General features: G+C 37.6%; 1 protein-coding gene across 1 annotated transcript; it reads left to right on the top strand.

Moving 5' to 3' along the window:
* Window positions 1–2,746: 2,746 nt before the first annotated feature.
* Window positions 2,747–15,267, top strand: LOC128983072 (40S ribosomal protein S25). The gene is made up of 4 exons (XM_054402220.1): window positions 2,747–2,872; window positions 9,189–9,284; window positions 9,600–9,783; window positions 15,151–15,267. Exons 1-4 carry the CDS (start codon window positions 2,870–2,872, stop codon window positions 15,225–15,227), a joined length of 360 nt encoding a protein of 119 aa, XP_054258195.1. The 5' UTR covers window positions 2,747–2,869; the 3' UTR covers window positions 15,228–15,267.
* The last annotated feature ends 617 nt before the right edge of the window (window positions 15,268–15,884 follow it).

Here is a 15,884-nt window from a genome sequence, read left to right as displayed (position 1 = left end):
ATTATGACCAAGCGATGGACAGATCCATGAAGGCTTTTGGGATTCTTAGCGACTGTTTGGATTATTTCCAAGTTGTATAATGGAATTAGATGCGAAAACCTAAGAAGACTGTACATTGGCGCGTTACCCGTTGTACGGCTGTAAGATGTGGGGTCATCGAATGAGTTGACGAGGTGAGAAGAAAAGTTAATGAGTCTTCACAGAAGAATGCTACGGGGTTGATTAAGAGGTGAACGATATCTCACTAATCCGATTAATTGCCGGGGCTATCCTGCTGGACTTAATGATTGAGGCATGGGTGATAAGAAGAAACAACAAAGATGAGGGCAGGAGTCGACATCAACGAATGTATGAGGATCTGAAGAGAAGAAACGCTCGTTTTTTTTTACTGGCAGAGGTGGTGGGAGAAAAGCACACACGGGTTTTGGAAACAGCAGCACACGACCTTTTGTGTTCGTTCCCGATGTGAAGGCCAGACAAATCTTGCATTTGGGAAACCGATCACTACACGACGCAGTTCGTCATCGGACATGGCAACTTTAAGACCAAGCCGAAAACCTTCAACCTCGTGGATGATGATCGTTGCACTCATTGTGGAGAGCTAGAGACGTCACAACAGAGGTGCTGATGGAGTGCTACTTCTATGAAGAAAAAGAAGTGACATGAGTGAATTCCTCCGTCAGAAGACTTGGACTTGGGAGAAAGTGAACCTCGTCATGGAGCAAATAATCTCCTTTGGAGTTTAGTGAGATGTGCCGAAGGATAAGAAAGAAAAGAAGGATAAGAATGCATGAAGACAGGCTGGAGACGGGTCATTAACGATATCATAGATAAAACATGCCGTTTTATCTATGACGATATCTAGCATTGAATTTTGTATACTGCTATTAAATATCCCATTTACGTGAACCAGATGTATGTAGTTGGGGTTTTTTTTTAGCTAAAAGTGGTTAAGGTGTGGTGGAATATCTTTAAATATGAACCTATTTGAACAGGAAAAGGAACTGAATGACTGCTAAGGGCTAAATTTTTATTTCAGGATTAATTTTGCCAATCATTTGGAGGCTTTTTCAGGTATTTACTCAGGGGAGGAGGTATAGATGAGCTTATGACGACAGCTGTGGGCTTCTCATTAGCTGAGGGAACACCATTACCGTAACATTACGGTTTGCAGCCATCGGCCTCGGTGGTCTAGTGGTTAGCGTGCCGGGCTGATATGCTGAAAATCCCGGGTTCGAATCCCGCTGGTGGAACTAACTTTTAGACTAAGATTTTTTCATTATCAGCAAGTTTGGTTAGTTTGGTTCTGTTATGACAGTTTAATTTTATTATTTAGTCACTATACAATTTTAATTGAGCAATTTCTAGTTTTATTTAATGAACAGAATTATTTTTTCTATTAACAAACTTTTGTTTTATTATTTCATTATCAGCAAGTTTGGTTAGTTCGTTTAGGTTATCATAGTAATTTTATAATAAAAAAAATATAAAATTGAATTTGAGGCATTTATAATTTTATATTATGAACAGAACTATTTTTGCGATTAGTAAACCTTCATTGCCAAAATGCTCTCTACTACAGTGCAGTTCACGGAGGAATTTTGAACTAATGCCTCAATCGTACCTCCCCTAAGTCAGACCCCTTTTTTCATCATTATCAGCAAGTTTGATTGGTTTGGTTAGGTTATGTCATTTTATTTTTTCGATTAAACCTTCATTCGAATTTTCATTATCAACAAGTCAGGTTAGGTTATGATAGTTTAATTTCATCATTTAAAAATATAAAATTGAATTTGAGGCATTTATAGTTTTATTTAATGAACAAAACTAATTTTTCGATTAGTAAACCTTCATTATAGTCAATCAGAAGCCTCCAAATGACACTGTTGGCAAAATTAATCCTGAAATAAAATTCGTGGCCCCTAAGGGCCGTAGTCGTAGGTATGTGTATGAGTGTGGTTTTTTTAGATTTGTTCTTTTTTCCTGTTTTGTATTGAAATAGTTATTTGTGCAACTAGTGAGCAAAGTGAGCAATCGACTCACTCGAGAGAAATCCTTACTTACGAGCCGTAGGCGAGTGAGGAATGGTTTCTCGAGTGAGGAAATTGTACTTTGCACTCGAGTTGCACATTATATTTTTCCTACGGTTACCATAAAACAAATAAATTAGTGAATAAGCGTAACATATTTTTACACAGAAGTAACTTTTAATATAACATTTAATGTGAAGTGACAAATACAACAGTACAACAGCTGACCAGCTGATTTACAGCCAGTGCTGCCAACGTATTTCGCGCGCATACAACCTTGTCTGCATGTTACGCGCTCACTATTTCGTGCGTTCACGTTGCAAATCTGGAGTGAGACAAAGTAATTAGAGTGAGACAATGTTAACATTGTCTCACTGATGAGCGAATTGGCCACTTTGCTTTCTCAAATCAGTGAGAGAACATGTACATTGTTAGGTAACTGTAGGAAAAGGAAATTATGAAATAATGTCGATGTTAATTTTAGTGAATTGGCCAATAGGGTGGCCAATAGAAAATTATTACTGAATGGCTCAATGAATCTTGGATCTTGTGGCATAGCTTATAATTTTTCGTAAACGTGTGGCTTTGCTTATAGCCACGACCACCGTTAAAGGTGGCCGTGTTATAACGGTTATAACCTTGTTATAACTGATTTTTTGCTATGCAATTATAAGATATGAGACCCCGCGGTTAATTATTTTAGTCGGAAGAAGTAAGAAAAACATGCCCACGCTTCATTTTCGTTTTAGTTCCAGATTCTTGTTCTTCTTTCTTGTGACATCCTTTACCTCTTGGAACCTGTCGTCGAGCGTGCATTATCGACATCTTATTGTTAAATAATGGTAAATATTGTTTCACTCTTACCTATAATCTAAGAATATATTGTTTTGAAGTGTTTAATACATTCTTTGGGGTGTTTACATTATCTTGAAAGCGATAGCGAATTTAAAATGATAGGTTAGGGCATGTCTAGGTATAGGCCTAGTAATGGTGTGTTGAGGTACATAGCCTAACAATTAAGTAGCCTATGCCCTAAATGTTCGTCATAAATTAAGTTTTCAGTATTATTGTAACTTTAATTTAGTTACAAATCTTGTTATGTTGGTGGAGCTCTAGTTTGAAAACATTGTTGGGTTTTAAGTCAAACCAAGTGCTACCCCTTGCACCAGGGCAAACTAAGTGAGGGGCCTAGGCCTATCCCCCTGCCATACGGCCTTGTGGACTTGCCAGCCATAGGCCTATACCTGCTATGTTTATCCAGCTCCGCTACCCAACACTGGTTGCCCAATTCCCAAGTCCAGCTCTATCGTCCAATTGTTTATAAAAGGTGTTGTAATCTAGACCTTTGTTTTGTATCACATTCAAACAGCTGTTGGTACGTTCCTGTTTAAGGGAGCATTCATTATTAATTATTTAACCCTTTTGCCACCAGCTATTTTACTTACATAACTTATAGGCCTATGCAAAATTAAAAATACCAAGGCCATTTTTATCCAATTGCAGTGTTGCAGAAAAATAGCTCCTACCTTTTTATCTGTGAAGAGATTTTTTTATTTTATGTTTTGTTTTGTTGTAAATTAAATAGCCTACACAATAATATAAAATATAATAATAAAAACATTTGTGAAAAAAACTATACAAATCAAAAATATTACGCGAATATGTATTAAAAAAATATAAAATTTGCACTTTGACTTGCAATAACTACATTCCAAAAAAATATTTCATAGCATTCAGTATTATTTCCTGAAAGTAGGCTACATGCAGTTGTTAGTATCTTGTCTAAATTTCAAAGTCTTAGGCTACCTTGAAAAATAAGCTGGCAATGCAGATTTATATTTTTGTCCGCAAAATCGTCAATTTACATATTGATGCACTCTACACTAAACAAATTCAATAAACACTGTTCATTTCAACAAAAAAGTTATATTCTTGAACAAAATACTTGAATAAAAACTTCAAACACCTTTCTTATGAAAAAAACCACTAGGCCCTAACACTAATATTTACAAACAAATTGTTTTTCCTAACACTTGTGAAGCACACCGCGTGTACTCCTTTCTGGCAATGTACACACACAGTTCTTGATCTTTTCCTTTTCCCTCCTGCTGACAAACTAAGTAATTGGACTGCACACACAACAGGTCCTCTCTTTTCTGTCAGGAAGAGTTTCCATACCAAATCTTTCAACTTGATGGTCTCCTCCAGCGAGATGATCAGGTAGGCTACATTTCTTCGCTCGAGCCATTCTTTTGACAATTCCTCTATAATTTGTCCTAATGTGATCTGAAGTCTGTTGATATATTTGCCTGTAGGCTATTGTTCTCCTTATATAAAAGGTATGAATTCAAAATCATTCTTCCAAATATATTGAATACTACTTTTTTCCAATACTTTGCTGTACGCCTTTCGTCTAAATAAACGTACCTACAGCATCTGATCCGAGTGATCAATGCAACCCATGTAAGAATTATATTTAAGGTCAATCATTTCTGGTTTTTCTTTGACAATTTCTGTGTTATTTCTCACTTTTCTTTTTTGGATTGACTTAGCTACACATTTTGTGCATAAAAGCAAAACTGGGTTCTTCTATGTTCGAAGCCTTTTCTCGATATGCCAACATCAACTTATGATCTTTGCGCTGATACATTCTTTGACCAACCTCAAACTTTTCTTTCATGGCATCTGGAATTCCTTGTCTGTTTCTCCTTATTGTACCAGTTATGAAGGTTAATTTAGTATACAAGTAATCAGCCAGTGGGGTAGACATAAAAAAATTATCAACAAACAGGGAAAATCCCTTGTTTAGGTACGGTTTAGCTTTAAAAGTTGTATCACTACTTTGTAGGCTAGGCCATGTTCAGGTTTCCAATCTTCTGTTTTACCTTTATAACAACTAAAACCCAGACAATATTTACTGACAATGTCACACAGCATCCACAACTTTATGCCCCACCTGTGGTGGTGCTTATTGGGTAGATACTGCGTCAGCTTGGATTGACTTTTCGTCCCGATGAGACTTTCATCCACCGACAGTTCCCTGTGAGGTGTGTAATTATCTTATGTTCTGAAGACCCGGTTAGCATGACGTACCAAAGGCTCAAACTTTGCACAGGGGTCATAATTGGGCTCTCCTGGTTTTGGTAGGTTTGCATTGTCAATCAAGAAAAAATTGCAACAAGCACTCAAAGCGATTTCTAGAAAACATCTTTCTATACCATGGGGTAGCTAATAGATCATTGGTTGACCAGTAAAAGGGACTTAACTAACTTCAACTGGTAACTTTCAATGGTGGGTTTTTTCACAAGACCCATGTTGAATATTAAAGCTAAAAACCCTTTCATTTCGATCAATGTTACTGGTTTCCAGCTCCTAGCCCTAGCATTGGGAGAGAGGTTGTCGTGCGACGAGCATACAAATTGGGTCAAAAGATTTACAGTGAAATACAAGTTAAAGTAGTCAATAGGTTTACTATTACCATCAGGGCAATGTTTGGGGCCGGGTATCTCATCAAAAATAAAAGTTTCATCAGCCCGAGAATCATTTCCTTCTTCAACAGGATCCCAAATAATAGGTTCTTTGTTAGGCCTAGGCCTTGCTACAGTGACATTCCCCTTCAGGGCCCCTTCTGTAATCTCGGGAGGCATATTATTTTCTAAAACAGGCCTATCATCAGGAACCTGAGGAGTACTTTTCTTAGGCCTACCTCTGGGTCGTTTGGGAGGCAAGACAGTAGTAGGCCTACGTCGAGTTGAAGTGCTAGTTTCATCAATGTCATATTCCTCATCAGATGTTGTATGTCGATCACTTGGAAAATAGTCAGGATCTGCATCACTGTCGTCGCCAAATAACTCTGGAAGAGATTCAGGAATTAAATAATCAGATTCATCATCGTCGTCAGATGAAGCCGGGAGTTCAGGAGATGACAAATCAATTTCATTAACAAAACTATCACTCAGTTCACCATCGTCCACATCAATTCCACTTGCCACCAAATTATTGAAAATTGTATTTTCACTTACTGCGATCCGATAAATTGAATCGTGGCGGCTAAAGGGTTAAGTCAATGTTCCCTTTCACAGGAAAGTACCCAGCTGTTTGCTCTCCATCCATGTAAATACCTCCCTCCTTCACTTAATAAATTAGGCCCTTAGTTGCCGCTAGAACTATTTGGCCTTGCCCAAACCAACATTCAAACCGCTCCAGGATCTCAAATTTGTAATGATTGATTTTAATTGATGAAACTTGTAATTATACAACTTTTCTCTTGATTTCTAGTAACCTAGCCTATCGTATTTTGGATATTAATTCCCTTTGTAAGTTGGTTATTAAGGCCTAACTTACCCTGTTTTTCTGGTTTAACTTAAACCTTGATGATTTTATAAATTTTGTCAACCAACTTAATTGTAGGCCTAAGCCTTAAATTTCATATCAATATGCAAGATTACCTACTTCAATCCCAATTTAGTTAACACGTTCGCTACTGATCGCCCCATATTTTTGGTGCCGCGGTCATTGCCACAGCCCGAGGTATACATTTAATATAACACATACCGGGTGTCCCTTGGCTAACAGTAGGCTACACACAGACTGCAGGCCAGTGATGCAGCAAAGTAAAAATCAGTTTTGCTGCCAACTATCATTTCATCATATCCACAGATCAAGAAATGTACAATGCGATAGACATCCCTGTACCGCTGCAGAGAATTCAGGGCATTCAAATAGATTGTTACGAAGATATAACCTTTTTAATAACATTGGTCACCGACGCAAATATGCGACGTCAGTCTAGTATTTTAATGTGACCAGCTTTCGCACATATGTGACGGCACTCTATGGATAGAAACCACAGCCTTTTTATATGTAAGTCGCTGGTCATCAATGATTACTATTTAAAATTTATTACTATATTGCGGTAACTTACGTGTCAATAATAATTTAATTCATAAACTTAGATTAATTATAACTTAGGCCTATTATAAGTTAGGTATATAAGTTGCATATATTTTTGTCATCCTTGTGATCAGCTGAAGATAGTTTAAATTTTAGTTCTCTCCGATTCATGTATTTATCCACCTATTTATTCCAATGGCTAACAACTCTTAAATAAGTTTTTGATAGCAACAATCAGATACATGAATCAAATGATTATCCTAGAATAAAAATAATATAAGACTTATTGTTGATCTCAATCCCGAGGATAGAAACCAATCTTTGGAATTTCGGATTCTCATTTTTTTTTTTTTGCCATTTCAAATAGCCTAGATGGCCTAGCAGATGTTAACACTAGGCCTACACATTTTTTGTGTTTTTTTTTTAAAGAAGTTCGGCCTAATAAATAATTTGTGGAACTAAGTTTAGTGAGCAAAGTGGCAGCATCCTTTTTGAAATAATTTATCTGTGCAAATCATCCTCTACAAATGAACTTACCTACAACATTTAGTTCAGGACTTTTTGTGGCTGAGCTGCATTATTATAGGAGACTGATAAACAATGTCATTTGTAACCTCAAAAGTCAGCTCACTTAACCCTTTGAGTGCCAACGTCCGGGGAACCGGACGTTTTTAAAACGAGCCAAAAGTGCCAACGTCCGGCTGACCGGACGTTTCGTAATGATCGAACAGTTGTCATTACAACCGAATGGATACTCGGATTCTTTTAACCCATATATTAACATTGAGTCGAAAGTTACTAGATGCGATACATCAATTTTCGTTGGTCGAAATATCAAAAATTTGATTTTTACGAAATTTTAACCTAAAAATCGCCAGATCGCGCTCGGCATTTTTAGCGCGACCTTCGGGAATAATCATCGGCATTTTTTGAGCGTTACTTTTATTTCTCGCCTGGCACTCTAAGGGTTAACGAAAAATATTTGTTTTAAACTCTAAAGAATTTAACATAATTAGGCCTATTGCAAAAAAGTGAGCAAAGTAAAATTTTGAGAAATTAACTTACCGTAGCTAGTTTGTGTTAAAACTAATTCTAAAGAGCAAAGTGCCACTTTGTAAGACTGTTGACTTTTTACCACACAAAACTTTCATTGCTGCTTGCTTGGTGTACCGTTTTGTATTTGTCTTGGCGGTTTCCTATGATGTGCTGTGGCTGTGATGGCCGTGCTTACAAAACCAAAGCATCTTGACCCTAATCAACTTAAAGCCTAACAATAATATTCTACATGACAGTGAAAACCCATAAATTAATTTTTAAAGTTTCCAGTACTGCTCCAGCTGCTTTGAATCAAGCAATGTGTGGGACAATGTTGGCCTGGACCCTAATTTTTATATAAGACTAGCTGACCCGGCGAACTTCGTATCGCCTAAGTTATAGGTTTCCCCTAAGACAGACCGATGGGAAGAAAGTACCGTTACGTTTAATTTTCAAGATGATCTCGTTCGCATCGCTCAATCACGTCCTGGTTGAAGTTCGTTCGCTACGCTCACTCACCTTTAGGTTGGAGCTCGTTCGCTGCGCTCACTTGCCTTCAGGTTAGCTCGTTCGCTACGCTAACTCGCCTCCAGGTTGAAGTTCGTTCGCTACGCTCACTCACCTTTGGGTTGGAGTTCGTTCGCTACGCTCACTCACCTTTAGGTTGGAGCTCGTTCGCTGCGCTCACTTGCCTTCAGGTTAGCTCGTTCGCTACGCTAACTCGCCTCCAGGTTGAAGTTCGTTCGCTACGCTCACTCGCCTTTTGGTTGCAAATTAGCTGTTGTCATAAATGTAAAAGTAATAATAGTGCTGCACCCTGTTGGTAATCCTTGTAACTTTAATGCTATTGAACATCATAGAACAGAACCAACTTGTTCAATTGAAACAGCTGTTAAGATTCATTAATTCCATTTCTCATAAGGTTAACATGGGAAACTCCAGAGCCACTGGGGCGGAGCCCTTTTAAGAATTTCGAAACGGGAAATAGTTTACGTCCGATTCGCATACCTACAGAATTTACACACCAAATTTCATAACGATCGGTGAAGTCGTTCCGGAGGAGTTTGCAGACAAACACTGTGACACGAGAATTTTTTTTATATAAGATTGTAGGGTTATTGGAGGAAGTAATTTCCATTGACTCAAAATACAAATTTATTGTGTGTAAGCTTAGAGGTTTTGTATCTACTCTTTATGTGTTGCTTTGCCTAATTCAATGTAATTTTACAGCCTCCAAAAAAGGACTCCAAGGGGTCCTCTTCTAAACAGCCCCAAAAAACTCAGAAGAAGAAAGAGGGAGGATCTGGAGGAAAAGCCAAGAAGAAGGCAAGTTGACCTACTGTATTTGCATTGTTACTTGACATAGAACTTGTACCTGATGATATGAACTGCTCATTTAAGTATTAGTGGCAACCCCAGAAACTACCTAAACCTAACGTTATTTTCTTCTAGGAATAAATTGGGCTGTTTATCTGCCCCAATAGACAGCTAAATATTTGTCAGGTTAGCAGATCTAATTGCGCTCACAACTGAAGCACCACAAAGGGATGTGGAGGGTTTATAATCATTTAGCATTTAAATATCATTGCTTAAATACAAATAAGGCTTACGAGTTAATTAATTTTGATTTTGTCTTTACAGAAGTGGTCCAAGGGAAAAGTTAGAGATAAACTAAACAACCAGGTTTTGTTTGACAAACCCACGTATGACAAGCTGTTAAAAGAAGTACCTTCCTACAAATTGATCACTCCATCTGTAGTTAGTGAAAGGCTGAAAGTGAGAGGATCTCTTGCCCGTAGAGCACTGGATGAACTTCTACAGAAAGGTGTGTGCTATCAAATTAATTTTTTAATGTTAAAAATATTTAGATTAACAACACAAGTTTTAATTTCTATTCTAGATACAAGTAAAAGCTGACAAAGGCATAACAATGAAGAAATGTCTGATTGATAATTTTGTTGAAAATAAAACAAGACAGGATAACATGAGAAAAGATGTCTTGGCAATACTGTACAGTAGCCTAAATAAATTAGTTTCAAATGCTGCTAGTTCACACTCCAGATTGTCTAGTCTCTGAGTTGTCTTGAACAATTGGTGTCGGTAATTATTCAGAAATCTCAGCCATTACAATTTTGTTGTGATCAGTCAACAGTAGTAGCCTATTAAGAAAACCTCCCAAAAGATGCCAAACAAGTAACAATTTTTGTCTTGGTGTTTTTAGCGCACCTCTTTGATAACGGGGGTGATCCTCTGGATATTTTTTAATAACCACCTAAAAACCGCGTTACAAGTTATCTGTAAAAAAGGTCTTCTTCAAACTCCTCTCACAGCTACAGTAATGTATGCAGTTGTAATACGGAATTAAAATTAACAGGTTGTCCACCGTCCTGGAAAACGGGGGATTATATGTCTGATTTTTTGAACCGGGAATTATGCGTGAATTTTGTAATTTACCGGGAATTTTCAATTTCCTGCAATAGCGCATGAAAATGACGTTTTGCGTGACCGTGGGAGATGACGATGACGTTTCCGTGACCGCGATAGATGATGATAGTGTCCCAAACGGCCATGGGATTTTGCCGCAATTGGTGCATGACGACAATAACGTTTCTGTGACCGTGGGAGACGATGATGATGTACAAACTCCAAATGGCGGGAAGACAGTGGTGATATTTCCGTGCTTGAGGGAGATATTCAGGATTTTTCAGTTATCACGGAAAACGATGATGGTGTTTCTATGACAGTGGTAGATGATTTAATGGCTTGACCGAAAATTTCAAAATGACACTTATAGAAAGTTTTATTTTTATATTTTTTGTAATATCTTCATTTACCCTTTAACGTGGTATTTTATTGAATGCGTTTAGAAGGCTATAAAACCTAAATTTCAGGGTGTCCACATTCTGGAAAGTCAGGGATAGTCATGGAAAGTCATGGAAAAAAATTCTGGTCATTGAAAGTCATGGAAATAGGCAAGAAGTCATGGAAATCCCCAATGGTGGATGGATTTGAGGGTATTATTCAATGCTCTAATCGGCCGTAACCCCGACTATTGTAGCATTTTTCAGGATTTTTCACAAATGTTCGACAATTAAAATGTATTACAGTTGTATTAGTTTATGAGTTTTGAGTTTGTATTAGCTTATTGTTGTACCTATGGTACTAGATTGTTATATGTTAATACATATTTCAGTATTTTCTGATAAATATTTTGTCTAGGCAGTATGATTCGTTTGTGTATGTTATATTATAATTTTCGAGTAAAGCTTGCGAGTCATGGAAATCAATGGTAAATGGTCATGGATAGTCATGGAAAGTCATGGAAATTAATGACAAATTTTCTGTGGACACCCTGAATTTGCCATGTGAAATTTTTGTAATTTCTGCATTAATTATTTCTGTCACAAGCCACTTGAAAAACAACCCATGACTCCAAAACTACATACCTACTATTAAAAAGTAAATAAAGACGGGTGTTTAATCCTTACAGGAAAATTTGGTTAAAATTAAAATTATCAGTAGGCTCGGTATTACGAATCTATATTTCAGGTGTCTGTACGGAGATACGATAACAGGATGTAGGGTGGAGTGGGGTAAGTGTGACAGCGGGGTAAGTGTGATAGCCGGCCATCTTGTTTTTGGGAATCGCTGAAAAAAATTGGTTTTGTCATAGAAATAATGTTTGACATATAAGGTATCTAGTTACTGGTTTTTATAAGTCCGACATTTTAGGTCAAAATCGAAGTTTGTTCAGAAATTTTGTTTAGTTTATAGTCATTTAAAATTTTGACCAATTTATATCAAACTGAGATTTTTAAAGAGCCTTAAAGCTAAACTTTTAGAAAAAAAATATTTAAAACGTGTACAAATTTATGATTAAATTTAAAACCACATGTCACACTTACCCCGGAAATTTTCAATGGCTGGGGCAAGTGTGATCTGATGTAATCTGATGTAAATCTGTGTGATCTGATGCAAGTTTTTACAAATTTCCGCAGATTTGTACGTCTTTATTTCATTTGTAAATATCTCAAAAAGTAAGAATGGTAGGGACTTAAATCAAAATGTTCCTGAAAGAGCACTAACTGGGTATTTATCACAATTGCCCCTTTTACCATTAAAAGAGATACAGGATTTTATAGAGGCCGCTATCACACTTGCCCCAACCCCATGGGGCAAGTGTGACAGCTGGCAGGCATTTTTTGTAAGTAAACAAAAATTGTGAAAGCATAAGTTTATCACATTGGTTTTTTTTTACCGATAAAGATATTTCCAAAGTTTAAGTGTTAAAAATTTCAAGTTTCTAACTTTAGAAATAACCGAGAAAAAAAATTGTAAAGATGAACTTTATAATTTTTAGGTCACCCTTACCCCACTTCACCCTATACCAACCGGGAGAACCGGGAAAAACCGTGAATTTGAAGGGACCTTGAAAAAGCTGGGATTTTTATTTTAGCACCGGTAAAACGCGCATCTGCTCCGTTCGCGGAAGACTATATTGATGTTTCTGGGACCGCGGGAGATGACGATGACTAACGCGGGAAATATTGATGATTTTGCTGCGATCGGGAACAACGACAATGATGTTTCCGTGACCGTGGGAGTCAACGATGATGCCTACACTGCCGCGGAAGATTTTTCGTGATTTTGCTGCAACCGCGGACTACGACGTCGATGATGTCTACACCGCTGCGGCTTATATTCATAACTTTGCCGCAGTTGCGGACGACCGACGATGATGTTTCTGTGACCGCGGAAGACAACGATGACATCTTAACTGTCGCAGGAAATATTCATGATTTTGCTGAAATCGCGGACGACGACAATGATGTTTCCGTGTCTGCGGGAGACGACTATGATGTCTACACTGCCGCGGAACATTTTTGTAATTACCCGCTGTCGCGGACGACGACGATGATTATATCTACACCGCCGCGGCGAGTTTTCATAACTTTGCTGCCATTGCGGACGATGATGATGATGTTTCCATGATCGAGGGAGGCGACGATGATGTCCACACTGCCACGGAAGATTTTAGTGGTTTTGCTGCGATTGTGGACGAAGACGATGACGTTTCCGTGACCGCGGGAGATGACAATGACGTCTACACTGCCGTGGAAGATTTTCGTGATTTTCCCTTGATTGCGGATGACGTCGAGGATGATGTCTACACTGCCGCGGGAAATATTGATGATTTTGCCGAAATAGTGGATGACGATGATGATGTCCACACTACCGCGGAATATTTTCGTGATTTTGCAGTGATCGCAGACGACCTCAATGATGATGCCTACACTTCCGCAGGAAATATTCATAACTTAGTCGCCATTAGAGACGAAGAAGATGACGTTTCCGTGACCGTGGGAGACGACGATGACATCTATTCTGCCGTGAAAGATTTTCGTGATGATGCCGCGATCACGGATGGCGACAATGACTTTGCTGTGACCGCGGATGTCAATGATGATGTCTACATGACCGTGAAGATTTTTGTGATTTGCTGCGATCGCGAATGACAATGACGACGTTTCCGTGACTGCGTGAGACGACGATAATGTATACGAGTACGGAGATGTATAGGATTTTGCCACGATTTTTTAAGTAAGTGATGATGTTTGTCATCACCATGGAAGGAGAACACACGACCGCGGCAGATATTAAGTATTTTTACGTAATGATAATGTTTTCATGAACAATAAAGATAATATTTGATATTATATTGGAATTGATGTAATGTTCTCGTGGGACACATTCACGCGGGAACCTGGAGAAAAACTTTGTAAAACCAGGAAAAACCTGAAATTTCACTCTCAAAAAATAGTATACACCCTGGATAAATATTGTCACTATTTTAAAAGAAGTTATTGCTTAATTCAAATTCAAGGTTTAGTGTTTAATTTTCTAATTATTTAATAAGTAATAGGTAGGCCTATATACAAATTGCATACTTGTGTAGGGTACTGTAATCATAAATTTTGTTTCTTTAATCGAGAATGCTTTTTCCGATAACTAAAATAGCGAACTGTCTATGCGCTAAAACAGCAATGCGGAAGTTTTGCAAAAACGCGTTGGAAAATTTAGAATGAAACGACCTGAACTACCTGGAATTACTCCCGAATTTTTTCTGGTTGGCCTGGTGGATACCCTCATTACAATTTGTATTGTGTGATGTCTAATGTTTGCTTTCATCACGTCTAAGCAAGATGGTCAAATCTGAGACCTGCGTTGCATGAGCAGAACTGCATGTATCAACTTAAAATATTTATTTAAGTAGTTCTATTGCTGCCCACTACTTAAATTTTTTATTATGTTGACCAAAACTTTTACATCTACCTCCAACACCCCACAAGGGCGGTGGTCGATGTGGCCCCCGGCGGCTCACACTAGAAAGGCCCCTTTGTGATTCTTTGGTTGCTGGAACTTTGAAAATTATAAATACTGTACACCTGGTATTGCTTTAACTGGATGAACCCTTTGTTAAACGCCTTGTTTTTGACAATCCGATCGACAAATAGACCTAGGAGGCTAGGACACCAGCTAATAAATAATTCCATTTTATTAGCGGTCTGCGGGCAAGACTTGCTTACCTACATCGGGTATCAGGCCAAAACCAGGTAGAATCAAACCAACAAAATCATAAAAGGGGGTTAAATTCCCGCTACTCCTTTGTAAACATCTTTTGCGGTCGAGGAGACTTGATTGTTATGTTGTCATCAGCCGAGCGATTTAGTTCAACGTTTTCTATACTTCACCCACTACTAAGTTTATTCTAGCCAACAGGAATTCACCCCTTTCCTACAGAAATAATCACAGAATGTGATTCATACTTGGTGGGAGCATTAATATATTTATGTTTTATACTATGACTAGACTAATCATCCTATCGGATTGGTGACCCTCATATAATAGTAGTTTATGAATTCAGAAACACACAACATTAGTCTGTCTTACATAGTTGTGAAAGGAAATCGATGGAGACCTTAATTTACAGACAACCATTGTGTTTTAAAGCGGTTGTTGAACATTTCTTTCAAATACCCATTGATGTACGAAGGACAGCGGCTAGGTCAAGTTAGGGTTGTAGTTTAAATAATCATAGAGGGATGGTATGATTTCACCCTTGTGCTTAATTTATTAATTGATTTTGCAGTCTATTTTATAATAGTAATCTAATGTATTTGATTTTTTGCAGGACTCATCAAGCAGGTCATTAAACATCATGCCCAAGTTATATACACAAGGACTACCAAGGGAGATGACCCAGCATAATTATGATTTTATGTTAATAAACTATGAGTTTTTATAAGTATTATCTTGTAGTAATTCCACTCAACTTGCTACCCAACCTACTTTTTCTCAATATTAGGCAGATATATGCATGCAGTATTTAAAATTACATCCATCTTTAGTTTTTATCTTATTTTATCTATATTGTATCGAATTGCCATCATAAGGGAATTCGATACAATGTAGATAAATAATGTAATACAGGGTGTCCACATTCTAGAAAGTCAGGGATAGTCATGGAATAAAATTCTGGTCATTGTATGTCATGGAATTAGACAAAGAGTAATGGAAAGTCATGGAAATCCCCAATGATGAATGGATTTTGAGGGAACCATTCAATGCTCTAGTCTGCTCTTGAAAATATATTTGAATCAACAAATATTTTTAACAAACAAAACAAAAAAAAATTATTATAATCAGTGCAAGGATGCCCCCTTTGTAGGTACTGTAGGAAAATAAAAGGGTCATTTTAGCCCGTAGTGAAGTCACAACTTCAGCCAGTCTTTGATCAAACTCAAAAGTATGTCAGGCGAATCCGACAGGCAACAGCTAGTAATAAATAAAACTAATAAACTATTATATTAATAAACAACAATAAAACATTTATAAGCCTCTATGTTATTAAGTAAAGACCCCTTA

The sequence above is a fragment of the Macrosteles quadrilineatus genome, unplaced genomic scaffold, assembly GCF_028750875.1.
Source record: "Macrosteles quadrilineatus isolate MER2022 unplaced genomic scaffold, UCM_ALF_1.0 Scaffold_1__1_contigs__length_201487025, whole genome shotgun sequence".
NCBI classification, from domain to species: domain Eukaryota; kingdom Metazoa; phylum Arthropoda; class Insecta; order Hemiptera; family Cicadellidae; genus Macrosteles; species Macrosteles quadrilineatus.
Note: the sequence above shows the minus strand (reverse complement) of the source record. Positions and strands in the feature narration are given on the sequence as shown.